The sequence below is a fragment of the Microcaecilia unicolor genome, chromosome 1, assembly GCF_901765095.1.
Source record: "Microcaecilia unicolor chromosome 1, aMicUni1.1, whole genome shotgun sequence".
Classification (NCBI taxonomy): Eukaryota; Metazoa; Chordata; class Amphibia; order Gymnophiona; family Siphonopidae; genus Microcaecilia; species Microcaecilia unicolor.
The window spans coordinates 591,644,759-591,672,461 of record NC_044031.1 but is presented as its reverse complement, the minus strand read 5'-3'; the positions used below and the strand labels follow the sequence as shown (position 1 = coordinate 591,672,461).

Genomic DNA, 27,703 nt, shown 5'->3' with positions numbered 1-27,703 from the left:
TGGGAGGAGCCAGCATTCGTAGTGCACTGGTCCCCCTGACATGCCAATGCACCAACCGGGCACCCTAGGGGGCACTGCAGTGGACAGAAATTGCTCCCAGGTGCATAGCTCCCTTACCTTGTATGCTGAGCCCCCCAACCCCCCCCCCAAAAAAACAATCCCCACAACTGTACACCACTACCATAGGCCTAAGGGAAGAAGGGGGCACCTACATGTGGGTACAGTGGATTTCTGGTGGGGTTTGAAGGGCTCACATTTAACAAGTGTAACAGGTAGGGGGGGCGGGGGGATGGACCTGGGTCCGCCTGCCTGAAGTGCACTGCACCCACTAAAACTGCTCCAGGAACCTGCATACTGCTGTCATGGAGCTGGGTATGATATTTGAGGCTGGCATAGAGGCTTCCTCTCCCAGAAATCACATATCCCACTTTCAGGCTGTAGAATATGAAAAACATCGAAGTTTTTTTTCCTATAAATTGTGGATGAAAGTCACTCCTACCTTTATGCGGTAACCTATAGCTGGTTAAGTGCTGAATATTGCACTTAGGGGTCCTTTTACTAAGCTGCAAGAAAAAGGGCCCTGCGATAGTGGTGGGGGCCTTCACACCAGTGGCGTAGCTATGTGGGGCCAGGGGGGCCTGGGCCCCCATAGATTTGGCCTTGGAGCCCCCTGCCGACGACCCTCTCGACCCCCCCCGCCGCCAAATCACCATCACCATTGCCTGCCTTTGCTGGCGGGAGACCCCAACCCCCGCCAGCCGAGGTCCTCTTCTTCCCGCAAAGGGCTTCCTTCTGTTTCTTACGTCCTGCACGTACAACGTGCAGGACGTCAGAAACAGAAGGAAGTCTTTTGTGGGAAGAAGAGGACCTCAGCTGGCAGGGGTTGGGGGTCCCCCTCCAGCAAAGGTAGACGACAGCGGGTTGGTGGCAGGAGGGGGGTCGAGAGGGTCGTCGGCGGGGGTCGAGAGGGTCGTCGGCGGGGGGTGGGCAAAGTTGGTGGTGGCAGAGTTGGCAATGGCGGGAGGGGGGTCGGCAGCGCTGGGGGTGCTAAAATGTGCCCCCTCACCTCAGGCTCTGGACCCCCCTCCCGCCGAAGTCTGGCTATGCCCCTCCTTCACACCAGGGCCCTTTTTACCGCAGTGGGTAAAAAGCCCCTAAAAATGGCCATGTGGGAGGGGGAGCACTTACTGCCACCCACTGAGGTGGCGGTAAGGGCTCCCACGTTAACCCGGCAGTAATCAGTGGCGTGCTATTAAATAAAAAAAATTTCCCATTGTGCTGGAAATGTTGTGTGCTTGATCCAGAACTACCGCCAGTGGCTGTGTTGGGCTGGTGGTAGTTCTGGGATAATGTGTGGTATGCCTGCGTTGGGCTTAACGATGCTTTGTAAAAGGGCCCCTTACCGGCTATACGTTAACTGGCTCTGCAAACCTAGAAATTCAGTGTCAGCGCCTGGACATGGAACAGCACTGAATTTCTTGATTTATGGTCAGTAAAACAGTGATCACTACCGGCTGAATATTGGGCCTCCAGTTTATAAAATTGTCCTGTAAATTTTTTTAAGGTGCACTAGTGAACCAAATGCATATAAAGAAATTCACAATCCTTAGTTAAAATCATAAGCATAAGATTAAATGTTCTTCCTCAGAAACTGATCTACTTCAGGAAAAGACATATGGCCTAACATGCAAAAGCAATTAACAGGGTTGCAGCACCTGCTATCTGAATAAGTGCCACTGTCAGGGATCATCTGTTCAATTTCAGCACCTCTCCCAGATAGTGCTGATGCAATATGTGAGCATAGCGAGGGTGAAACATGAAATTATCTGGTTAGCGGTGATATTCAGGTCCACCATCCATATAACTATTTGGACAGTTTAGGAAAGAAAACGTACAGTCCTAGATTATCTGGATAGTGGTGCTGAATATTTGCATTATCTGAACAGCTGTGGATCTTTTTTGGATATTCAACGCCACCATATTGATCCAAAAGTTTGTCTTTCTGACCAGGTAGAAATGTTCTTATACCACCCAAGCAAAACTAGAAAGTGCCTGAGGTTTGTTGAGCAGAAGCTATGCTTTTAAGTATTACAAACTTAATGAAATCTTTAATACCATTTGTCTTCTGAATTTAATATGTGCTTGCCCTTTCTTTTTTCTCTTCTCTTTCACTTATGTTTTTCTTAAAGAAAAGAGCAGATGGATGGCGCGTCCAGGTATGTTACTGATATTCACAAATGCTTATCTCTATAAACTGTGTTAAATGCAGGCCATTTTCAAATATGAGGGCCATATTTTAATAGAGTAAAATAATGTAGATAAACATTCACTATAAAAGTGCATGACCATCTCATTCCCCACATGTCAGACTTGTGAGTTCTAGTACCAAGTAGAGCGCTGCTGAGCCCGATACTCAGACCAGGTTCTGCTTGGCGGCTGGACAACCCTGGGTTTCACTTGCACTGACCGCCGTTCCCCAGCAGTTGAGCCCCTAGGTGCGGGTGGCCTGCAGGACTTACGGGACGGAGCTGGAAGCGGGGTGATGAATGTATCGGCCAGGCAGGCAGCAGGTCAAGAGAGTAATCCAGGTACAAGCGGCAGTCAGTAGGCAGGTGGCAGGCAAGAGAGTAATCCAGGTACAGGCAAGTCAGTAGGCAGAATCCAGGTACAGGCGAAAGTCAGTAGGCAGGCGGCAGGCAAGAGAGTAATCCAGGTACAGGCGAAAGTCAGCAGGCAGGCAAGAGAGTAATCCAGATGCAGGCGAAAGTCAGTAGGCAGGCGGCAGGCAGAAGGGTAATCCAGGAGCAGGCAAAGTCAGCAATGAGGGACCAGTAGATAAGAAGCAGACTACAGAGTTAGAAACACCTACCAAAGTAGAAGCCGAAGCATGGAGTCCAGGGAGAGCTCAGCTGATAAAGTGCTGGCGTCTGACATCAGCAGGGAGATGGGGCACAGCCATAGGAAAAGAGCAGGGGAAGGAGGAAACGGAAGACCAATAGGAGAGAAGCAAGGGAAGCCAGGCAGAGGAAGAGAAGACCCAGGTGGGTGGAAGCAAAGCAATCAAGGAGCCTGAAAGCCAAGCAGAGAGAGAGAGCAGAAACAGGTGCATGAAAGCAAAGCAATTAAGGAGCCTGCAACCACTGCTCTCTGAACAAACCCAGAGAGGACTACACACACATGGCTCAGGCACTGCCAGTCAAGTGTGCGTGTCAAAGGGACCCCACGCAGCACGAGGACGCCGCTTGCGTTCAGGTAGGGGACATGACACCACATGAGATCTGTGCTCGACCTTTCAATGTTTACTCCTTATAAGTGGTTAGTCTATTTTAGTTTTTTTACCTTCCATGAGGGCAATTTTATAACAGGTTAGCTAGGGACCTTTTTAAACTAAAGGGCGATAAGTACATAGGGGGAAATTCAGTACATGACACCCAAAGTTAGGTGCCGGGATGATCCGCACTAAAGTAGTATTTAGGACGCTTGATGTAGAGTGCCTCTTATAGAAGCAGTATTCTATAAGAGGCACTCTACATCAAGCGTCCTTTATAAAATGCTAATTCAGCACGCATTTCACACCTAATCTTGGGCGCCAGCATTTATTCCTGCCAAAACCTGTTGTAAATCCTGACACCCAATGGCAGTTGGGGATACAGTTGATAGCATTCTATAACATCATGCTTAACTTCGAGGAACGCCCCTTGATCTGCCCATACCCATGTCATAGCCATGCCCCTTTGGCGTTGTGATCTATGAAATTGAGGTGCACGTGTTATAGAATAGGGAGCAGGGCAGATTCATGTCTAATCCCTAATTAATGCCAATCAACACCAATTATTGATTATTATTGCCTGATTAATTAGTTTAGGTATGGATCTACTATTCCTACCCAACTTTGGGTGATCTATATAGAATCCAGGAGTTAACATGCACAAACACGATATGGGGATATGCGTTAGCTTTCCTATCACTGCATGTTAAATCACTTGTTACTACATTTTTCTCTGCGGGGGGGGGGGGGGGGGGGGGATGGTGGCATGAGCGGAGACTGGGTTTGATAGGGTTAGCCTGCTAGTACATTATAAGGCCCTTTTACAGAGCACTGGTAAGCCCACCGCGGGCTTACTGCATGTTAATTTTGAACTACCACCGGGCTACCGCAGGAGCCCAGTGGTAGTTCTCACCCCTAACACGAGTCATTTCCGTCACTATGAAAATATTTCCTATTATTGTAGCACTGGAACTTACCTAGCAGTAGTTGCTGCCCAGTTACCGCCAGATTAGCATGGGAGCCCTTACCACCATCTCAATGAGTGGTGTTAAGGGCTCCCCACCAAAATGACCACATGGTAAGTGGTTCACTTACTGCACGGCCATTTTTTCCCCTAAAATAGGTGGCCTTTTACCCGCTGTGGTAAAAGGGGGCCTCATTGCATGTCAAAAACATGCATTAACGGTAGCACAGGGCCCCCCCCTCATTTACCACAGCTTGGTAAAAGTACCCCTGTATGTAGTGTGTGCTAACTGGCTAACACAGAGGTTATGCGGGAGCACTTAGTGCTTCCTAAGTAGGAAGCAGTAAATGGTCCCACAGCAATGTCCTGAAGGTACAGCACGCTAATGGTTACATTAATGCCCAACCTGCAATAAAAAAAAAATAGAGGGAACGTCTCCAAAAGGTGCTGCATTAAATCTGGGCTTAGCGTGTGGTAAAATCCTGTGTTACAATGCTTCAAGCCCTAATTTTAATGCACTTTAGTAAAAGGGCTCCCTAGGTTGGAAGACCATGAAAGCATCTATTTGGACACTATTTTGTAAAGATACATGGAGGGGCATAATCAAAAGTGGGTGCCCATCTCCGTGGGCGGCCATGCAAAGGGGCGGGACAAACCATATTTTCGAAAAAAGATGGGCGCCCATCTTTTTTTCGATAATATGGGTTGTGCGGGGCAAATGCCTAGGATTTGCGCGTTTTTGAGCTGGCTGCTATCGGTTTTCAGCGATAATGGAAACCGAAGGCGCCCAGCTCAAAAACGAACAAATCCAAGGCATTGAGTCATAGAAGGGGCCAGGATTCGTAGTGCACTGGTCCCCCTCACATGTCAGGACACCAACTGGGCACCCTAGGGGGCACTTTTACAAATTAAAAAAAAATTAAAATAGCTCCCAGGTACATAGCACCCTTCCTTTGCATGCTGAGCCCCCCAAATCCCCCCAAAACCCACTGCCCACCTAAGGGGTGCAGGGGGGGCACCTACATGTGGGTACAGTGGGTTTTGGGGGTTTTTGGAGGGCTCAACATTAACCAGCACAAGTGAAACAGGTAGGGGGATGGGCCTGGGTTCGCCTGCCTGACGTCCACTGCACCCACTAACAACTGCTCCAAGGGACCTGCATACTGCTGTCAGGGAGCTGGGTATGACATTTGAGGCTCGCATACAGGCTGTCAAAAAAAGTTTTTAAAGTTCTTTTTTTGTGGTGGGAGAGGGTTAGTGACCACTGGGGGAGTCAGGGGAGGTTATCCCCGATTCCCTCCGGTGGTCATCTGGCCAGTTGGGGCACTTTTTGGGGACATGGGTCGTGAAAAAACAGGGTCCAGCAAAAGTGACCCAAATTCTCGCTTCTGCCGCCCTTTTTTTCTGATTATCGGCTGAAGGCGCCCATCTCTCCTCGGCCGATAAACACACCCCAGTCCCGCCTTCACCACACCTCCGACACGCCCCTGTCAACTTTGTTCATTCCCGCGACGGAGTGCAGTTGAAGACGTCCAAAATGGCTTTTAATTATACCGATTTGGGCGCCTTTGCGAGATAGGCACCCATCTCCTGATTTGGGTCGAAATATGGGCGCCCATCACTTTCGAAAATAAGGCCGATGGGCACCTATCTGTTTTTAATAGTCTCATATGAGCTACTATCTTTCTAGTTGTGTGCAATTCATGGGATAATGTTATAAAGCTTTTTATGTACATAAATCAGGGTTTATGCATGAAAATTCCTTTATAAAATTACCCCTTATGGGTGTGGTTAGGAATGATTCTTGTACTAGGATAACCTAAGTATATCAGAATATAGGGACCCTTTTATTAAGCTGTGGTAAAAAATGGCCTGTGCTAGTTTGGATGCATGAAATTAGTGCACACTGGGCCATTTTTTTACCACGGTGGGTAAAAAGGCCTCTTTTTAATGGGACAGTAAATGGCCATGCGCTAATATTAAAAGTAGTGTGCGACTTTTTACTACCTGAGCTCTTACCGCCACCAATTTACTTGACATTAAGGGCTTACATGCTACTCATGCAGTAATCAGTCAGCACACGGCAATGTGGCCACACTGCCGGTTACCGCCGGGAATGCCCCCCGCAATAGAAAATTATTTTTTTACCATGGGAACTAGCACACGCTAACTTCATAATTACTGCCGGGTGCCCACACTACCCTGGTGGTAGTGTCAATTTAGCACACGCTACCCACATGTTAGCCCTACTGTGGCTTAGTAAAAGGGCCTCATAGTATTGAAAGGCCAACCTTGAAGATCTTGCTCCACATAGAATTTTGCTATTGTGACAAAGTTAGATAACATTCGTATGGACCTTCTATTTTGCTATTAACCACAAGGTGAAGCTTTACCTACTGGAAAGTACTAAATAAGCCCTTATGACTGGCTATTGCAGTCTTTTTCAGGTCATGATTTGCCACAACACAAAGACGTAAATTGACTCCTATGGACCAAAGTCAGGAGTTGTTTATCTGCTGATCATTACCATGAAAAGTCCGCCACTTGGACTGACTGTTTCAAGGTTTTCAGGAGAGCTATACTGAATAGCATGTTTTACTATTCGGCCAAATACGAATACCAAATATGGATAATGGGCATTGAGCTTTAGCATAACAAATAATAAAAGAAGCAACATGAAATCAGAAATCAACCCCCTCCTCAATATTCAAAACCATTTAACCGTCCAGGAATGCCGCATGGCCAGTTAAATGGCACTTAACCGGATATCTGGCAATATTCAACGGGGTTATTCCCAGTTAGCACCTAGGATATAGCCAGCCATCCCCAGATATTCAATTCATAGCCGCTTAAATAGCTGGTATATCTTTATCTGGTTTAAAGTTAACCAACTATCTTTGAATATTGACTTGGCCGGTTAACTTGGAACTGGCTAAAAATAAACCAGATATTCAATACCGGTCACCGGAAACGGCCCAGCATTGAATATCCGGGCTGACCGCTGACTGTGGGAGTTAGCCGGGCTCCCTCCCATGGTCTGAATGTTGGCTCTCAAATTCTTATTACAGTAGTATTTCGCACAGTAGAACCCTGGATTATTTGTATTCAAATTTAAATCACCATTTGGCCAAATACGAATAATGTATTCAGGGCACTATTCAGGGCCGAAATGAATTGAATATGAATATTCGCTACAGCCCTAGTTTTCAGTAGTCTGAGGACTGTCATCTATAGAACCCTGTGACAACCATTAAGTAATTATAATAACATGCCTTGTTTATGGTGGACAATCACAAAAATCATGGTATAAGAATTGATAGTCCCCAGACTAGGTTCATGTTTATAGCGTTTATATTTCTAAGAAAATATCCAGGAGAGATTTTTTTTTTAATATATATACAGGGTGAGGCAAAAAAAAAAAATCCCCTAACTTTTCTTGCTATATTTGCAACAACCGCTTGGCATTCCAACATGAAATTTTACAGCTTTGTTTTTACTATCTACATTTATTTGCCGAGTGTAATGAGATTACACTGTGAAGTTACAGACTTTTTAGTGTGACCACCCAGCATATTTCACATGTTTGAAAATGTTTACACTGTAAAACTTGAAGGCCATCCCTTACACAAGACTGTAGTCTAACAGAGAGAGGGGGGAGCGAAGCACAAAAAAGCCAAGAAACAAAACAAAAAGCACCAAGGGCCTTCAAAAAAAGGGTAGTTAGAGTCTTTAATCATATACGTTGATGAAACAATGCTTAAATGGACTCGACACGGTCCGTGTTTCGGCGCCCAGGGCCTGCATCAGGGGTCGCAAGAAACAGCTGAGAACATGTGGCAGTATAGTAAGAACAATACAATTTTGAGAAGTAATGTACTGCAACGCCGATTGAGTCCACGACTGAAGGACTGCGTTTGTTCATCCAAATATCTTTCCATTTTGTGTGAAGGGGATCACATGGCATTGCAGTACATTTCTTCTCAACACTGTATTGTTCTTACAATACTGCGGCAAGGTTTAGTTCTTGGGCTGGTTTTTTTTTTTTTTTACATTTTTGTAAGTATAAACCCTGGTTAGGTTGGGAATTATTGCAAAGGGTAAGCCTGGTAGAGAGACACTGGGAGGTTCCTGGGTGTGAGAAAGCCCCACCCCAGGGGAGGGTGTATGGAAAAAATGCAGAAGAATGGTGCCCCTGATTTGTAGAGTTACAGCTTGGGAGGAAATAAAAGAGCAGAATTAGAGCAGGAAAGTGTCCTTGGTTGCCTACAAGCCCCCTGCCAAGTGACCCGCAGAAGAATAAGGGGGGTCCTGCAGTACCAACTCCAGTATGGCTGTCAAGTTTACAATAGCCGGTGAAGGAGCCAGCGTGTCGGGCGGAATGGCAGTAGGAAAAAGGAGGTGATGATGCCCCTGTATAAGACTCATTTAGAATATTGTGTACAAATCTGGAGACCGCATCTTCAAAAAGATATGAACAGGATTGAGTCGGTCCAGAGGGTGACTACTAAAATGGTCAGTAGTCTTTGTAATAAAGCGTATGGGGAAAGACTTAAAGATCTCAATATGTATATGTAATTCTTGGGGAAGTTGGGAGTGAGAAGGGTGGGAACATTGCACTAGGGGATTACTAAAATTTGTATTAGGAATTTTTGTCATTGGGAGTTGAATAAAAAGGAATGTCATAAGGGGGTGGAGTCAAGATGTAATAAAAACTGTTGCATTGCTGAGCACATGGTTTTTAGTTGCCCACACCCCTGCCAGGACCCATGAGAAGAGGGGGTATTCTGATCAGGCCCAATAACCTGAGGTTGATAAAGAGAGCTCCGGGTAGGAATAGAAAGAACTCCCCCCCCCCCCCCCCCGGGAGCAGTACAGGGAGAGGCCTGTTCGGAGGTAGAGGGAGCGGCTTAAGGAAGTGCACCTTTTCGAGAAGAAGGATTGACAGGGAGATCCAGTCTTGAGGAGGTCCTTTGGCTGGAGAAAAGCCCAGTGGGATGCTTGCCTGCAGAAGAAGCAGGAACCACAGCCTGCTAGAAGGGATGGGTAAAGGAGGGATGGACAGTGGGTGTAAATATGTAAATACTTGGGTGCATTTCATGAAGAACATCACCTCAGTTACTAACAGGGTCAGTCCTAGGCAGGGGTGACAGGTGCGGTTACACAGGGCCTCGTGTTTCCAGGGGCCCCGCGGTGCTCCATCTCGCTCCCTGCTATTGCCGCAATGACTCATTGCCTCTCCTCCTCTGAGCCACAGGGTGTCCTCCTGGCACATACCTGAAGCCACCCTGGTGGTCTAGTGGAGTCTTTGGGGCAGGAAAGATCCTCAGTCTTTCATGCTCACTGCCGGCGCTGACTGCCACATTGCTCTTTAAAAATGGCTGTCGAGACTTCCAGCGGCGGCCTTGTGAGACTTCCTCTGAAGTCCTGCGAGGCTGCCGGTGGAAGTCTCAGCAGCCATTTTAAAGAAGATACGGCAGCAATAGGGTCAGTGCCAGCAGCGGGTAGGAAATACTGGAGATCTTTCCTGCCCTGAAGACTCCACTGGACCACCAGGGTGGCTTCAGGTAAGTTCTGGGAGAGCATCCTGTGGCTTAGGGGAGCAAGGAGGAGGTCTAGAATGGGTAGGTAGGTGGATAGGAGGTGGAGGGGTGGGGGGATACTGTAAAAAAAAATCAAGGTGTAAAAAAAATATCAAGGTAATATCTGTGTCATTTGGAGGGGCTGGTTAAAGAGGAGGAGAGGATACTGTAAAAAAAATCAAGGTAATATCTGTGCCTTTTGGAAGGGGTGGTTAAAGGGACACCCTAGTACTATATTCGTGTAGAGATTTTTTTTCTCCTGTTAAAGGGCTACTAAACAGACATCATGTTATGAGAATCAGGCGCTCAACATTCAGAGTTTCTATTTATTTACTTATTTATGGCATTTTATCACACATTAAACATGAATTAGATTGAAACCTGAGAGCATTTAAAATCTTTTTCTTTTTCCGGTGCCTGCATTAAAAGAAAAAAAGATGGCATGTGGGAACTTCCTCCTTTTGCTTTGTGGAATCCAGTGGTGTATTATAAAAATGCACTTGCCTTTTTTATTATTATTACTATGTCACAGAGAAGGTATTGATTAATGAGGGAGGGGTTTCCTTCATGCAGAACTGTTCAGAGTCAGTCTAAATGTGCCAACATTGTCCAGTTCAGCACACTATTAGCAGCCAAGTTCATACAAAGTTAATTATGTTCAGTGGACAATAAATCTGTTGGCACAGGTGCTTCCTATGTGGATATTCAATCACTGTTTCATTATTGCAACCAAGTATTACATATTAAGGGGATTTGTTTTAATTCATTTATTCAGTCCTTACATGCATATGGTTTTGCTTTTTAAACCCAAAGGTTTCCTATGATAGCATTGTGCATATTTCAATTAGTTTAAGTTTAGCTTGATTTGTCTTTATTTGAAATAAAAAAAATATTTAAAATGCATCTTGTCAACAAGGGGCAGGGCTAAGTGGGACGGGGAGCCCACTGAACTGGTCTGCACAGGGCCCCGCAATTGCTAAGACCGGCCCTGCTTACTAAGACCACTACTGTTATCAAGCAGTGTTCCAGTAAAAGTTGTTTGCCTTTAATACAAGGGCTGGAGCAAAGAGTTTTCTTTGGAGTGTAAGTGAAGTTCTTTTACTCAGGGACTAAGAGAGGAATACTAAAAGGCTGTCTTAAAACCTCATGGCCTACCTACTACTACTACTTAACATTTCTAAAGCGCTACTAGGGTTACGCAGCGCTGTACAATTTAACATGGAAGGACAGTCCCTGCTCAAGGAGCTTACAATCTAAAAGACAGGTGTACAATCTAAAAGACAAGTGTAGAGTCAATCTGATAGGGCATTCTATATTTCTCGAAAGGTTAGGTGCCGAAAGCAGCATTGAAGAGGTGAGTTTTAAGCAGAGATTTGAAGATGGGTAGGGAGGGGGCTTGGCGTAGGGGTTGAGAAAGATTGTTCCAGGCATAGGGTGAGGCAAGGCAGAATGAGCGGAGCCTGGAGTTGGCAGTGGTGGAGAAGGGTACTGAAAGGAGGGATTTGTCCTGTGAGCGGAGGTTACGTACGGGAACATTGGGGGAGATGAGGGTAGAGAGGTAGTGAGGAGCCGCAGACCGGGTGCATGATGAAGCCCGGTCCCAGCCTGAACCAACTCATCAGAACTTTATTTTGTGTCCCTGGTTCGGGTGCCCAACCTGAGAGCTTAGCTGGTCCACAGGACATGTGGAGGAGACCAGAGTTACATATACTTTGGAAGAAAGAGCTGAAGAGGTCTCATGTGAACCCTGGCCCAAGGTATGACCTCCAGAGTCGCCGCCATGGAGCCCAGCACTTGGACCAAGTCCCACACCCGAGGACAGGGCAGCTGCAGCAAGGAATGTATTTGGCCCTGAAGCTTGACTCTCTTTGATCTGGAAGATGGACATGGCCTTGCTGCATGTTGAACAGAACTCCCAAATATTACAGTGATTTTTGGTTATCCAACCCAGAGAGCACAACAGCTCCATCACCTGAGCAGGTGGACATGAATTCTCTCCTGACGCTGAAAAGCAGCCACCCCTACCATCATCTTAGAAAAGATCCGGGGAGCAGTTGACAACCCAAATTGCAGTGCCCGGAATTCGCAGTGCTTGCCCAGGACTGTGACTCATAGATTTCCATATTCCTTAATTAACTTCCACACAGAGCTAGCTTTGCTACTTAGGGTGACAGCACTGATTCTGTATGACAGTAGAACAGCACTTTAAATCTGCTCTCAGAGTGGTGTGAGACATTTAAGCACAGGCCCACGCTCGATGGATGCCACATCCTCCCTTCCACTTCCTTGACAGAAAGTTTGCATTGGATGGCATGGTAAGTGGCTGGTTTGCGCGCAGGCCTGTGGTGGAAGGTCCTGCACTGAGTTGCATTGCAGCAGCAGCTGAGAGTGGAGACCAGAGGATGGAGGTATGGTGGCTGCAGTGGCTTTGCTGGTGGCAGAGGGAAGGGCAGGGGAGAAATAAGATTCTGGACACCTTGAAGGGTAGGGAGGGGAAGAGGAGATGCTGGCCCTCTGGCGGAAGGAATACGCTGGCAATCTTGGGGGATAAGAAGGGAAAGGAGATGTTGGCTATCTTGCGGGAGAAAGGATGGGAATATGCTGGCAACCTGGGGGGGGGGGGGGGGGAGGCAGGGAGCTCAAAGGTAGTATAATGAGAATGAAATTCTTTCATGATACCCTTGTTTGTTAATTGAAAGTAGCATATTATGTGATGCCATGTATACTAAAATGGCTCATCTAGTCTGCCTAATGTCTGTGAAAGAGGTGCTACAGATAAATTTAAAGTATGGCTGTCAAACTGATAACTGGCTCCAGGAAACTTGATTATGTGAGTTCCATTACTGTGATGGGAACACTGCTTACACTGACCAACTGTTGGCATGAGGATTTACACCAGTTTAAACCTGGTGCAAATCCTGGCTTGCAAATTAGAGGCAGAACCCCTGAATTCTATAATACTGCCCACCCCTGCTCCTCTCATGGCTAAAAGACTTACCCACGCATCTTTATAGAATGTCGCTTAGCAAGATGCGTGCGTAAATCCAAATTGTTGCCAGTTAACACCAATAATGAATTGTTCGCACCCAATTATTGGCGCTAATTTGCTTGTTACTCAGTTAAACTGTATGTGAAAATTGGGCGCATGCCCAAATTTGCATGCATAATTTTGAGCACCCTATATAGAGTGCATGGGATAATGGCAATATTAAGTGGGCTAACTTAGGAGAGCATTCTATTAGTGCTAAATTATCCAGGTATGTTATCTGGATAGCAGACTGAATATTGCACCACAAGAGCTTATAGGCATGGAAATACTTTTAAAACAAATAGGAATAAATATTTTTTCACTCAAAGAATAGTTAACTACTACTACTACTACTACTATTTAGCATTTCTATAGTGCTACAAGGCGTACGCAGCGCTGCACAAACATAGAAGAAAGACAATCCCTGCTCAAAGAGCCTACAATCTAATAGACAAAAAAAAATAAATAAAGTAATCAAATCAATTCATGTGAACGGGAAGGAAGAGAGGAGGGTAGGTGGAGGCGAGTGGTTACAAGTGGTTACGAGTCAAAAGCAATGTTAAAGAGGTGGGCTTTCAGTCTAGATTTAAAGGTGGCCAAGGATGGGGCAAGACGTAGGGGCTCAGGAAGTTTATTCCAGGCTTAGGGTGCAGCGAGACAGAAGGCGCGAAGTCTGGAGTTGGCAGTAGTGGAGAAGGGAACAGATAAGAAGGATTTATCCATGGAGCGGAGTGCACGGGAAGGGGTGTAGGGAAGGACAAGTGTGGAGAGATACTGGGGAGCAGCAGAGTGAGTACATTTATAGGTTAGTAGAAGAAGTTTGAACAGTATGCGAAAATGGATAGGGAGCCAGTGAAGGGTCTTGAGGAGAGGGGTAGTATGAGTAAAGCGACCCTGGCGGAAGACGAGACGGGCAGCAGAGTTTTGAACCGACTGGAGAGGGGAGAGGTGACTAAGTGGGAGGCCAGCGAGAAGCAGATTACAGTAGTCTAAACAAGAGGTGACAAGGGTGTGGATGAGGGTTTTGGTAGAGTGCTCGGAAAGAAAGGGGCGGATTTTACGGATGTTGTAAAGAAAGAAACGACAGGTCTTGGCAATCTCCTGGATATGAGCAGAGAAGGAGAGAGAAGAGTCAAAGATGACCCCAAGGTTTCGAGCTGAGGAGACAGGGAAATCATTGCTGGAGGATGTGGTAACAGCGGTTAGCGTATCTGGGCTTTAAAAAGGTTTGGACAGGTTTCTGGTGGAAAAGTCCATAGTCTGTTATTGAGACGGACATGGGTGAAACCACTGCTTGTCCCGGGATTGGTAGCATGGAATGTTGCTACTCTTTGGGTTTCTGCCAGGTACTTGTGACCTAGATTGGCACTTTTGGAAGCGGGATACTGGGCTAGATGGACCATTGGTCTGACCCAGTATGGCTGTTCTTATGTTCTTATGACCTCATTTTATAAGAGTCCAATTAATTAGCATTTTAAGCTTGAAAATGGCTTGTAAACTCCATAGAAATGGGTTTCTGTAAAATCTCCCTTCTATAAAAATATGCATGTAAGGGTGAATTCTAAATATGGTGCCAAAACATTTGATGCTGAAAAAAACACTATTCTATAAGCCACGCTTAAAATTAGGTGTGGTTTATAGATTAGTGCTTAGGCGTTGGGTCGCATGTAAATTTAGGTGCCACACCACCATTTGCACCTACGAAGAGGTGGTGCATATAACCGTGCCTAAATTTACATAAAATGCCCCAGTTACATGCGTAACTCAGAACCACACTTATGCTCTGCCTAAATGCCCATGACCCTCCCATTTCTTCACCCCCTTTTTTAGGCCATCCATGCATAAAATTTAGGTGCGGATACTGTGCCTAAATTTATGTGAGTAAATACCTATTAAATCTAATTATTGTCAATAGTTGCTTGTTAAAATGCCAATTATTGGCACTAATTGGTTTCTTATTCACTTAAATTGCATGTGCAATTTTGGGCGACCTTTATAAAATTAATGGGTTAGTGTCACTTTGCATATACTTCCTCCGCTGTAACAGAGGGTGGTCCTGTAGGGAGTGAGGTAAAATTAGGAACAATGCATATGCTTTTGAATTTTTGAATAAGAAATGAATGTCAACCTTTATATAAAGTTAAAGCCACCAGTTTGCTCTAATGGAAAGGTGTGTGTAAAAGTAATGCAAATTAATGTAGAGGTATATTGGGAGTCTTCAGTGTTAAGGCCACAATGCTGTCACATTGTGGCTCCTTATGCCAACGAATGAATAAAATCCTATATGGGCCAATCATCAGGCTGAACGCAAATCATCTGACTCCCAAAACAATTTATACAACTTATGTGTGCAGTGAAGAAATGTGAGAATGTGTATTATCCCATAAAGTAAATTTGATGGCTACATAAATAATCCACAGTTATCAACTTAAAGAGATGCCAAGTGGAGGAGTAGCCTAGCGGTTAGTGTACCAGACTTTGGTCCTGGGGAACTGGGTTCAATTCCCACTGCAGCTCCTTGTGACTGTGGGCAAGTCACTTAACCCTCCATTGCCCCAGGTACAAAATAAGTACCTGTATATATGTAAACCGCTTTGAATGTAGTTGCAAAATACCACAGAAAGGCAGTCCCATTTCCCCTCTACACTTATCTTAGCAAAGGTGAAGATGCTTAAAAGCTAGTTAGGAATGATGAGGTGAATTTTTGACAGCATGCAGGTATTTTTTGTCAGAAAAAAATATCAACACAAATTAAAAGGTGTACGGGGTAATTTTCCAGAGTTAATTTTCAAAGTTTAAGTATGTGCATAGTTTAAATTTGGAATCCTGCATGCAATTGTCATCACAGTGGGCAGCTTTAAAATTATACCCAATGCGAGAAAAGTTTTACTTATCATATGTATATTCTACATTATCTATTTATTCTAAGTGGGAAAAAGTCTTAATGGATCAGGGGCTGAGAGTATCTAGGTCCCCTTTTAACCTTACTGCATTGATAACCATTATAATGCATAGTTTTGATGTAGAAACACAACTTATTTTTGTCCTAAACTTTTATTGGTGTGGAGCCCAAAGACTAAAAATGTTACCATTTATATATTCATAATTCTAAAGTGCAGGCAGTGCTGTATGTGTAGAAAAGGTATGGAAAGGCACCCCAGTTCATAAAATGAAAGGCCTGACCTGCACCCCCCTCCAATACCACATGCCTCCCATCCCCCCCATTCACAAAACGAAAAGTCCGACCTCCCCCTTCCATTGTCCACACTCCTTGTCAGTTTGATCCTAGCAGTAGTACTGCGAGACTGCCACTAGAGGTCAGATACCACCATTTTACAGCTGGTAGCATATGAGGCAGAAGCAAGTGGAGAGTGCTCCTGCTCCTAATGCTGTTGGAACACCTTGGGGGTGAGTCTGGAAGCTGGGGGAAGAGGAATGGAGAGCAGAGGGGATGGCTCAGCCCTTTTATTTTGTGAATCAGGGTGTTGGGGGGGGGGGGGGGGATGGAATTCCAGAGGGTGTAGGTTGGGCCTTTTATTTTGTGAAGGGGTTGATCTTTGTGGAGAAGAAAGTTTTTAAACGTTGTAACCCTGTGTTGGGGCCAGGGAGGGGGCATTGGGCCACCAGGGAGTTAAGATCCTCCCAGGGTGGGGTCTAAGAGTCCTCAAATTTGGACCAGAACACTCACTGCCACACAAAGCACACAGGTTGTTTAAATTAATCACAAATTGCCACAGCCTGAAATATATGAAATTCCTGGCTGTGGCAACATGTGAGAAACTCCCGGCAATGTATAGCTATGGCTATAAATGGTCCAAAAGCTCCATTTGCATCTTGCAGCTACACTTTGCAAAAATAGGTAGAGCACTGTGAACATTTTTGCAGAATAGTAAATAGGCCACGAAGTCATCAGTTTAAGAAATGGGCTTTTTTGAAAATATGGAGCATTATTGTAAGCCTTCCATTTCAGCTGTGCATGAATGACCTTTTACCTCTCATCTCAATAACTTCTCCTTCCCTTCACAGTAATGACATGCTAAATAGGGAGTCATTCTTTGGATCAAGTATCTCAAGAAAACTTAGGTATACTGGGATTTGCTAAAGCCTAACTCCTATGCTCCATTCCGTACTGCATGCTATTCTCTGCCTGCATTTTTCTTTTGCTACGGTAGTTGGTATGCCAGCCAACTAGCCACCGACTATGCTTTTCTCATGGTGTAACAGATGCTCGATGGTGACCATTTTATTCAATAATAAGCTATGTCTTCACAGGAGTGTTGTATCATTATAGAACTTTCTAATGTTTTATTTTTATACATTTAAAAATAAAGTATTAATTATTTAAAAATTTTGAAAACCTGATTAGCAAAGAAACCTTACTGACTTTTTCCTTGACTTCAACTGACTTTCCTTCAACGGTTATTTTATTGTTTATGGATCTTGCACAATTTGATTTAGAATATTTTGTATTCTGTAATGCGCATGGCGTTACTCACATATGTACTGCTTCATGGTGGCTGTTTTTATTGTTTACTTGCATGAATTTGTGATTGACGAGATTCTTCTGCAGGCTTAATATGTGTAAACAAAGGATATTGAAATGAGCTCTGAGAGGACAGTAAGTCGCTCCTCTCGCTCCCCAAATAAAATCAAATGGAAATTTGGATTCTAGGGGCTGGATTCAGTAAATGGTACATAACATTAGGTAATACAACGGCAAAGATGATGCAAGAATAAGCAGACAATGCTTCAGGTGGTCTGAAGGTTTATTGAGGAACAAACGAGACTTGACACAGCTGTGTTTCGACCAACAAGGCCTGCATCAGGAGTCTCTTGGATTATACTGAATTGTCCACTTGAAATAATATCTGTAGTCAATATGAGAAAGCAAGTAAAGTGCACCATGCACCAAAGCAATCACAGGCTCACATGAACTTCTAAACTCCGAAAGAAAGCTCATATACCTCAACACAAATTAGGTGCCAGAAAGATCTGCGCTAAAAGAATATTCAGCAAAGGGCACTCAGTGCAGCGTTCTCTTTGCTGAATACTTTCTTAGTGCAGATTTTGTGCCTACCTTTGGGTTCCAACATTTACGCCTGCTGAAACCTGGTGTAAATGCTGGTGCCTAATCTTTGGAAGTTGGACATACATTTTATAGTATTCTACAACATTGCGCCTAACTTCTGAGAATGCCCTTTGATCTGCCCATGCTCCTCCCATAGCCACACCCCTTTGGAGTTGTTCACTATAAAATTTAGGTGCAGATGTTACAAAATAGAGTCTGGGACGGATGAGCACATAACTCCAAATTATTGCCAATTAACATCAATTATTAACGGATCATTAACTAATTAGTTTGCAAAAAGGGGGCGCACAAATTTGGGTGACCTATATAAATCCGGGGGGGGGGGGGTTACATGACCATTCTGGATTTAAATTTAATTGAAATGCCCCAACGCATTTCTAAGATCTATAAAGCAGTATATGTGGATATAAGCTAATCCCTGAGCCTCAGCTGACAGCTCTTTTTGCACGGGGAACTCACCACCGTGATTTCACGCTGCTGCTTCTCTAAACTACTCCTTTATTTTCTTATGTATAAATATTCTTCATTTATTCATTAAAATATAAAGATAAAGATCATTTATCTTAAGGACCATTTGCCAATAATGCCAACATAAGCCATGTTTTGCAGTAGTTGCTACATCAGAGCAAGTCCTACAATATACAAAATATAATAACATTAAATCTAATAACATTGAATCAAATTCTCCCATCTAATCCATCTATATTAAAAATTAAATAGCCAATCCCCCATACCTGCAAAGTTTGCTGTATTCACTCTCCCTCTATAGCATTTCAAAATGGTGCCTGTTACTAGACCCACCCTTTTAAAACTCTCTACCCATTACAAAAAATGGCAATAAGTTACCGGCACCAGAATTAAAGGGACCCGTAACCCTGAAAAACAGAGCACACTGCTTTCATACTTTAAATAAGCGAATTCCAATCCAACTCCATATTTAACCATCTTGGATAAATTGAATCTAAAATGAAAATCCATTTTTGTTCCTTATAATTAAGAAGACGGTCTTTGTCCCCTCTCTCCCATCCCATGACAATTTGTTCTATCATGCACCACTGAATATTACTACTACTACTATTTAGCATTTCTATAGCGCTACAAAGCATACGCAGCGCTGCACAAACATAGAAGAAAGACAGTCCCTGCTCAAAGAGCTTACAATCTAATAGACAAAAAATAAATAATATCAGAAAAGAGATGCCCTTTGTCCCTTCCCTGTGAAACTAAGGAAGCTTTAGAGTTTCCCATGTGTGGATGGCAGCTTTCGATAGGGTTTACTTCTCAGAGAACGGAGATAATTACTACCCCTGAGTTCAGGTGAGTTATATTTCTGGGTGGCCAGAAAGAGATCTGGAACCCAGTTAGCAGTCAGCTTTGACATTCAAGGGAGACACCGTTTTAATTTTGGCTCTTCCAGTGAGTGTTACCTAGTAACAAAAAAGGTGCCTATGCTGGCACTCCTCGTGCATGTTCATTCATGCACAAACTAAGAATTCGCTAGGAATACCAGTGTCGGCGGCTGATAAGAAGGCCACTGACTTCTTCACTGCTGAGGGAGCACTGGGAAAATTCTGGGCAGTGAATATTATTTTCTGGTGGGGATTGGGCACCCTGCCAGTCATTCAAGAGTTACTTTGGGTCATGGAGGGGGCCTGAGCCCAAACCGAGGCTCCCAAGCCCCCCCCCCCCCAATAGCTATGCTACTATTACCAGGATAAACATTTGCATCTTATATATAGACATGCCTCAAATACACTGGAATGATCAAAAAATGTCCCGATATTCAGTGCCAATATTCACTGGGGGTCGAAAATCTAGGTAAGGCAGATAGCACTGGAAGTGTCAGGATATTGACAACATTCAGTCTATTATCTGGATAACTTAAGACGGGAATCTATCAGTCCTAAGTTATTGAAATAAATTATCTAGATAGCATTCTGAATACTGCTACTATCCTGATGAGTTCAGGGGCTACCCTGGCTCCACCATGCTCCACCCTAGAGTCATCCACTTAGTGCAGAGGAGGTATGTAAGGATATTCAGAGGCACTATCCAGATAGCAGGTGCTGGATAAATGCCTTTGATCATTCACTGCTGAGATTACATTGCATGGATTCATCAACTCTCAACTGAAAATAGTGAAGCACAATTTTCTTTTCAGGTTTTGCTTCTCGGTATAGGCAGTTCTTCTAGGTCTACAACACTATGATGTAGCCTTTGCAGGCGGAATGAGAATGAGCCAGGCATGTTATTAATCTGCATGAGAATTACAGGCAGACTGGTATATGAAAATGTTTAGTGGGTTTCTGTTTGAGGGTGTTGAATTTTAAGGCCTTGAATGTGTTTTCTAGTTTATGAATATTTATTTATTTTATTGGGATTTATTAACGCCCTTTATGAAGAGAATAGGAATATGCAAATGTAACACAGGAGGACTTCAACCTAGTTAAGTTTGCCTGAAAGTTTCACATCTGCTGGCTAAATTTTGTTAGATCTGAGGCAAAACCAAATCGAATTTGCGAATTTAAGAAATTCTTTTCAAAAAAATTGTTTTTTTTTAGTTTGCCTAGCCAAGTCACCAAAACTTCAGAATTCATCAAATTGTTAATCAAAGCAGTTTTAAAGAAGTTCAGACCTCTGCATGAAGCTATTTATACAGAAGCATAAATGAAATGCTTTTCCCTTTCACAGTCTTTGAGACACAAGTGATTATTCATGACTGTCTTTCATGGTTTGCATCCTTCAACTGTTGTATTTCTTGTAGGCGTCTTGAACAGATGAAAGTTCAGATCTAGAGCACAGAGTAAATGTCTTGTTTGCATGGTGAAATGAGCACGCACAAATTTATTCTCAGCAGCAGACATGCAACATCTTGTCCTCTTGTAATACGTGAGAATTGTGCACCCCTGCATGAGTGTATGCCTGTTTGTATTGAAGCACATGCATGACCTAGCTTATGAAAGGTGGTGGGAATGACAGGCAGTTTCAGCTTACTGTAATACTTCGGAGCTTGTTATATTAAACAGTTCAAGTAACATGCTGGTAAGACGAGTCCAAATCCTAATAGCTGATGCCTTTTCCTGTGAAAATGAATTTGTTTAGTTTGATTACAGCATCGTATTTTCCAAAGAATATGCCTTGAATTGGACTGATTTTGGATGGCAAGATTTTGAGTCCCATTCATAAGAAACTACTGGTGACTGACTTATTTATGTGATCACGAAAAGCCTTTTAATAACATGTTTATTTCCGTAGATTAACCTCCTGCATCACTCAGTGAATGTTTGCACTGTTACATGCTATTCATCCTATATGTAAAAGGATTGATTTATAGTCATGATGGACCCTTCTGGGGGTGTATAACAGTTCTTTCTTCTTGTGCTGTAACATTTATAGGACATGCTATTACACTGCTTTATGTTACTGCAGCATGCTCACAAAGCCAAGCAGGTCTGCTTATCAATTGTCTCATGCCCCTCTGCTCCCTTTCCCGTCAGGAGTCTGATTTGCCCTTTTATAACCAGATATTTCAAATACCCATATTCAAGGGCTGCAAGTAGATCCGGTTTGTAGTTTATCGGCAATAATTATCTGAATATTTGGGGGGTCCGGAGCCCAAAGAGTGTGTGGGGGAGCACAGTTTGGCACACCTCCCCACCACAACCTCCGCCCCACTACAACCGCATACCTTGGGCTGGCGAGGGTCCCCAACCCCCACCAGCTGAAGCATTTCTCCAGTGCTGTCCTCTGCACATTGCCTGCCCTGCTTCCCCTGATGTCGCGTGCATGCTCGGTTTTATCGGGAAAAAGTGCACATTAGAATGAGTCCACAGTATTGACAGCACGTGACAAAAGATAACAAGTTCTGGTCAATATTCAAAATGATTTAGCTGTCCAAAAACAGCCGCTGACCGGTTAAATCGCTTGTTCAGTGCTATCCATTAATTTTCAGGAGCACTTAACTGGTTATTGCCACTGAAAATTAGTGGTTAGCACCTAAGTGAAAATCGGCTGTATTGACGGTGTTCGCCGATGACAGGAAGTGCACATTTCTATTTAGTTTCTCCAGTTGGTCTCCTTTTATCCCTTAATGGTCTTCTATTCAAGTACCAGCCAGGTCTTATCCTGCCTCACAAGATGGCGACAGGGAGCACAGTGCTAAGGCTGATCCCTTGCTCCCTGCGAAATGTATTTGTGTGACCCCTGAATGGGGTTTAAGAAAGGTTAAATGATATACTGTAAAGATTTTTTTCCCTAATTTAAGGATATTCAAAGGTATTATAAACCTTTGCTCCGATATTTAGGGCTAGATTTACTACAGTGTGCCAACACCATTAACTCAATTATTATTAAATAGATCCCATTGCATTTATTTGTGGTAAATAACAATCATCGATGCATGTCAGTGCATAGTAACACAGTAACATGTCTAGTCCATAATCTAATTGAACACTGGATTCTTACAGGTTTTGTTCAGTTTTGCTCAGAATATGTTACTGTGCATGGATTCTATATGTGGCACCAACTTTGGGCACGCTTCTGAGAGGCATGTGGAAATAAATTGAATATGGAGCTTTAAATCATCAATAGTTGGGTGCTAACAACCAATTAGTGATGTTAATTAGCACTCGCTAAAATTCACACACGCATCTGGATGCACGCTATACTGTAAGGCACGGTGCCTAACTCCCATGGTGCATATCTTAAAAGGGGCATGGCCATAGGTATGTCATAGGTGTTCCGAAACGTTGCATGTGGAATTACAGAATACTATCTAGCCATGCCTAACTTGGGTGCTGGCATTTAAACCAGGTTTTAGCAGGTGATCCACGGGATGCACACTAATCACTATTTTATATAAGTTGTGCACCCTTTATAGAATAGCACTTAGCGCTGAATTGTTTTGGTGCCTATGTTTCAGCACTGTTTATTCAATTCCCTCCAATGTGGATAAATATAATGCCACTTATGGAAGTGACATTAGAAGTTCCCCATTTTCTGCCATTCCAATTTAAGCAGTAAATGCAGGCAGTAAACTCGCCATGATGTTAGTTCAGGCTTGCACTTACAGTTCGCAGACATTAATTGACTGCTTAAAAGAATGAAAGAGAGCCAATCGTGTATTAGCGCTAATGGCAGGAGCACCCTTCAGTAAATCTAGCCCAAGTCAAACTAAGACATGCAGGGGACCTGTTCAAGTTAATTTGGACATCTATTTTCCATATAATTCTCATGTTAGCAAAATCCTATCTAGTAATTTGCACAAGAGTAGAATAGACAAAGTTGGAGGTATTCACTCTGTTGTGTGCTACCCATACCTTGACCCATTTTTATATATTTTTCTTCAGCTTCTGTTAACTTTTCAGCTATTTTCTTCTCCTTTCCCACCTTCATCTAAGTTTCATTCCTTTCTTTTGCCCTGTACCTTCCATTTTTCTTTCAACATCTACATTCTCTCTTGCCACCTGGCCCGTCCAGATCTTTCTTTCCACATATTCCTCTTCCTCCCCATCTCTCTTCCTGCCACCCCTGTGCTCACTGCCATGGGCTTTCCATTTGAAGGAGGGTTTTCCTTGTTTAGCAGCAAGATGGCCTTCCTTCCCCTATATTCAGTCATTCTTCTTTCTCCTTTCATTGATTGAACTGTGGAAAAAAAAAGTGTTGGTGTGATGTACGAGTACGCACAAGCCACGTCTCAATATTTTTGTTGTGAGAATTGTAGAATTTGATTCTAATTTTCCATTTTATGCTCAATGAGTGAATGAGCTTGTGCTCAAATTTAGATTTTAAGTTCTTTAGAGAATGTAATTTGTACTGTGACAATGGCTGGTATCTTGCACAGTGCTGTATATATTCTAATGGCACTGTACAAAATGTATAGTTCTATTCAAATAATGCCTCAAGAGAAGGAGGTAGGAAACAATACAGTCATGAACAAGATATGAAAGTGTGATTGCTTTTGCTCATTTTTCAGCCAAAAGTGGAGCCTGTTGGATCGGGTTCGACTTCCAAATCCTCGCGGAATGAGCCCCAAAGGAAAAACGTTTGCTCCTGTAGATGGTATTGAAGAAAGTCCTTCTAAAGAGCCCAAGAACGTTGGCGTGGGCAGTAAGGAACGCTTTCGCACTGCATTCCGAATGAAAGCTTATGCCTTCTGGCAAAGCTCAGAAGGTAACGCATTTGTATTTCTTTTTATTTGTATATTTTCCTTTGAACATGCTTAAATGTCTTTTTCCTCTCCTTGCTTTCCTATGACAATTGAAGACTGTAATACCATTTTAAGCCCAAATCTTTTTTTTTTATTAAATACAATCAAATTCTTGCACATTTGTTTATGGCCCTGAGCAACAACAGCAAAACTTTGACAGCCATTTAGCTTCTTAACTACCAGCCACAACTCCACCCTCTCACTCTCCCTCTCCACGCAAAACAGAATCAATTCAAACTACAATAGCTTTAAGCTCTGGCCTCTAAACCTATTCGGAGAGTTTACGAAGGTTTTGCCTTCTGGTACCACAAAGCGGGCCCCTTTAACACTGCTAATACTCAACAGTGGTTCAACAGTTCGATAGGCTACAACAACTCTGCTGATTTCAATAAAGCTATTTATGCATGATAAAAATCATGTGATGCCAGAATTTTCTTACATGCCATCTTTAGTTCTTCTCTATCTATCCTTCCTTCAGGAAGTAATTAACTTGAGCCTGGAGTGTACAGTATGGAGTAACCTGAATCTATCTGTCTTCAAAAGCTTCTTGAATTCTGTAGTTGACTGACAGTTCTTCAAATTTTAGGGAATGATGTCAGTGGTTTGCTGCTGGTCAACTTGTTATCCAACTTTTTAAATATCTAGTCTCAGTTGTGAAGTATTGCATTGTAACATAATAAAGAAATACATTGCATACAGTACATGTTAGCATCATACATTATTTTATTCTGGCTGGATTAAACTATACAGCTAGAGTTTAGCAACTCATTGCAGTACATTTCCCAATATACTATAGGTGGTTGACCATGGGAAATTAAAGTCAGTAATACTGTTGACACTAATGTTCCCTCCAATCTTTTATTTCTGGAGTTATTTTGGCCTCTATAAGGCGTTCATTTTGGCCCTGTATATCTTAATAAATAAGATGGGAAAGTTAGAATATATTGCACTAAATGAAAAAGTAGATATAATAGCCATCTCTGAGACCTAGTGGAAGTAGGATAACCAGTGGGAGGACACTGTCATACCAGGGTACAAATTATATCGTAGTGATAGGGTGGATTGAATTGGTGGAGGGGTAGCATTTGTATGTTAAGGAGGGCCTTGAATCAAATAGACTGGAAAAAGTTGCTCACCAAAAAAAAAAATACGGAGAAAAATAGCCAAAACACACACAGTCCATTTTAGTCATCAAAAAGCAAACATTTCCACATCAAATCCTCATTAGTCCTAATAAATAACGCTGGTATTTCATGAATTATATCAAAACACAGTTCCACCGATACTGTTCCCATACTGGATCGTCAAAACCACTACTGCTCTGGTGCATAAGAGAGCTCTCTTCCAGTGCTGTGATGCATAAATATATTCCAGCTGTCCAAAACCTCGACAAGGGCCACGTTTCGCGAACCCGGTGCTTCAGGGAGATGGAACCAAGATTCCTTTGGGAAAATTGACACATTTGGTCAGATCAATGCTCTTTGAGTTTTAAGGCCTTATTTATTTAAATTTTGTGATGTTGGTAGCCCTTCTCCCCCCCCCCCCCCCCCCAATAGTCTGTGTTAACCAACTGCATGTTTCATGCTTTTTGAGAATATTTTGATATACAACAATTCATAAGTTTTAACATACATCAAATTAAAATTTTTACGGCACATACGCAAACCAAATGCATGCTAATGAGCATACATTCCTATTCATTATTCAGGTATGTAGACCCTCTGCTTGGACTGACTATTTTATATCTGTACAGGGCCCTTTATTTTATTTTTATTTTATTGGTTTTATATTTGACAAACGGTTACTAAGAATTGGGGGTCATATTTTAAAATAACCTTTAATCTAGACACACAATGATGGTATTTCCTTTGAAAATTAGATGTTTCTGCTTAAAGTGACTTTTTTGAGTAATGCACATAACTGTAAAGTGTACATGTATTATTATTGTGCATACTTTGTAACTCATTTTCAAGTACAAATTACCTGGGTAGTTTATTTCTGAAATTTATATCTAGGGTACGTTAGATGCACTAAAAGCATCAGGGCAATCTGCAATTTCTATTTGTGCAGGGAACAAAAGAGGTTAAAATGGCATGAGTGCACTGGAAAATTAAATGTCTGTGATGTTTTCAGGCTGTTAAGTAAAATAAGCGTTTTCATCCTAGTCCCAGAAATGCCTTCTCTGCAACAGGAAAATGGGCTCATTGATACTTCTAGTCAGGCAGAGGAGGGAAATTTTCAGACAAAACCAGTTTACCTGGGTAAATGACTTTAAAAACTGATCTTTAACTCCCCGATGATCAATTCCCTGCACTGTTCCGAAACAGCGCCCTAAAAATAGCGCCAGAACAGTGTGGGGAATTAACTCCCCAATGATCAAGGCTAATAACATGCTAATTTAGGTGCGTTAATAGCGTTGATCGAGGGGGGGGGGGGTAAAATGTGGGAGGATTGTGCCTGGGCATGCGCTCAGGCACAATCCTCCTGCACTTGTTTGACAGGTCGGGGTTGTCAAAAGCCTGGACCTTGTCAAACACAGGAGACGGAGGTCTGTAGGACCCCTGGACTCCCCAATTGCTGAAGCTCTGGTGGCCTAGTGCTCTCCAAGCCCCCACACTCTCACCCAAACAGTGACACGGGGGTGTGGGGGTCCAGTGGACCTCCAGCCCCCCCAACACCCTCCCCCGACATAAAGGCACAGGGGGCTGGAGATCCAGATCTCCAGCTTCCATAAACCACCCTTGGAGGACCAGTGGGCTACAAACCCAACTTCCCACCTGCCCTGTAGCTCTGTGTGATGGAGGAGGGAGTAGCACTCACTCCTCTTCCAGCACTGCCTCCAAAATGGCAGTGCCATACCCTGCCCAGTGAATCCTGGAATGCGCTGGGTGGTGCTTCTCTATCACGTAAGGGAGTTTCTCCATCAAGAGAAGTTTCTCCCTTATATGGTAGAGAAGCTCTGCCCAGCGCATCCCAGTAGGCAGGGCAGGGCACTGTCATTTTGGAGGTGGTGCTGTACAAGGAGGGACTGCTACTCCTCCATTACACAGAGGTACGGGGGGAAAGGGGCTGCTAGACTACCAGAGCAGGTAGGGGGTTGGGCTTGTAGCCCACTGGGCCACCAAGGACTTTTTTTGTGTGTTGGGGTAGTACAGGATCTCCAGCCCTCATACCCTTGAATCGGGGGGGGGGGGGTCGGGGGGGCTGTTGGGGGGGGCACTAGGCCACCAGGGCCTCAGGAATTGGGGGGTCCAATGGACCCCCAGGACAAACAGTGACAGCCCAGGCTGACAACGACAGCCCAGGCTGCCTAGCATGGATGGGAGGGGGGAGAAACAGCCTTAACCCTAATGTCAGATCGGAGCTGGCATAGGGTTAAGGCGCTGTTCAGCCCCTACGATCAGTAAAGACATTTTTTAAATGAAACAGTTAAGACTAGTTTGTGCCTATTTTTATGAAAAGCACTTTGCTTCTATTGGTGTAAACAACAATTTTAACGCAATTAGACCACTGCAACTCACTGTACAGTGGAATTACCGAGCTACTCCTAAAATATGTTCAGCTTTT

At 43.6% G+C, this 27,703-nt stretch overlaps 1 protein-coding gene across 1 annotated transcript in view; it reads left to right on the top strand.

Annotated features, from left to right (window-relative positions):
• Window positions 1–27,703, top strand: part of KCNQ3 (potassium voltage-gated channel subfamily Q member 3) — a 379,802-nt gene that overhangs the window by 321,223 nt on the left and 30,876 nt on the right. Inside the window, exons 9-10 of the mRNA XM_030189943.1 lie at window positions 2,190–2,216; window positions 23,903–24,099. Coding sequence (XP_030045803.1) covers window positions 2,190–2,216; window positions 23,903–24,099 — 224 coding nt within the window. The remainder of the gene's footprint in view (window positions 1–2,189; window positions 2,217–23,902; window positions 24,100–27,703) is intronic.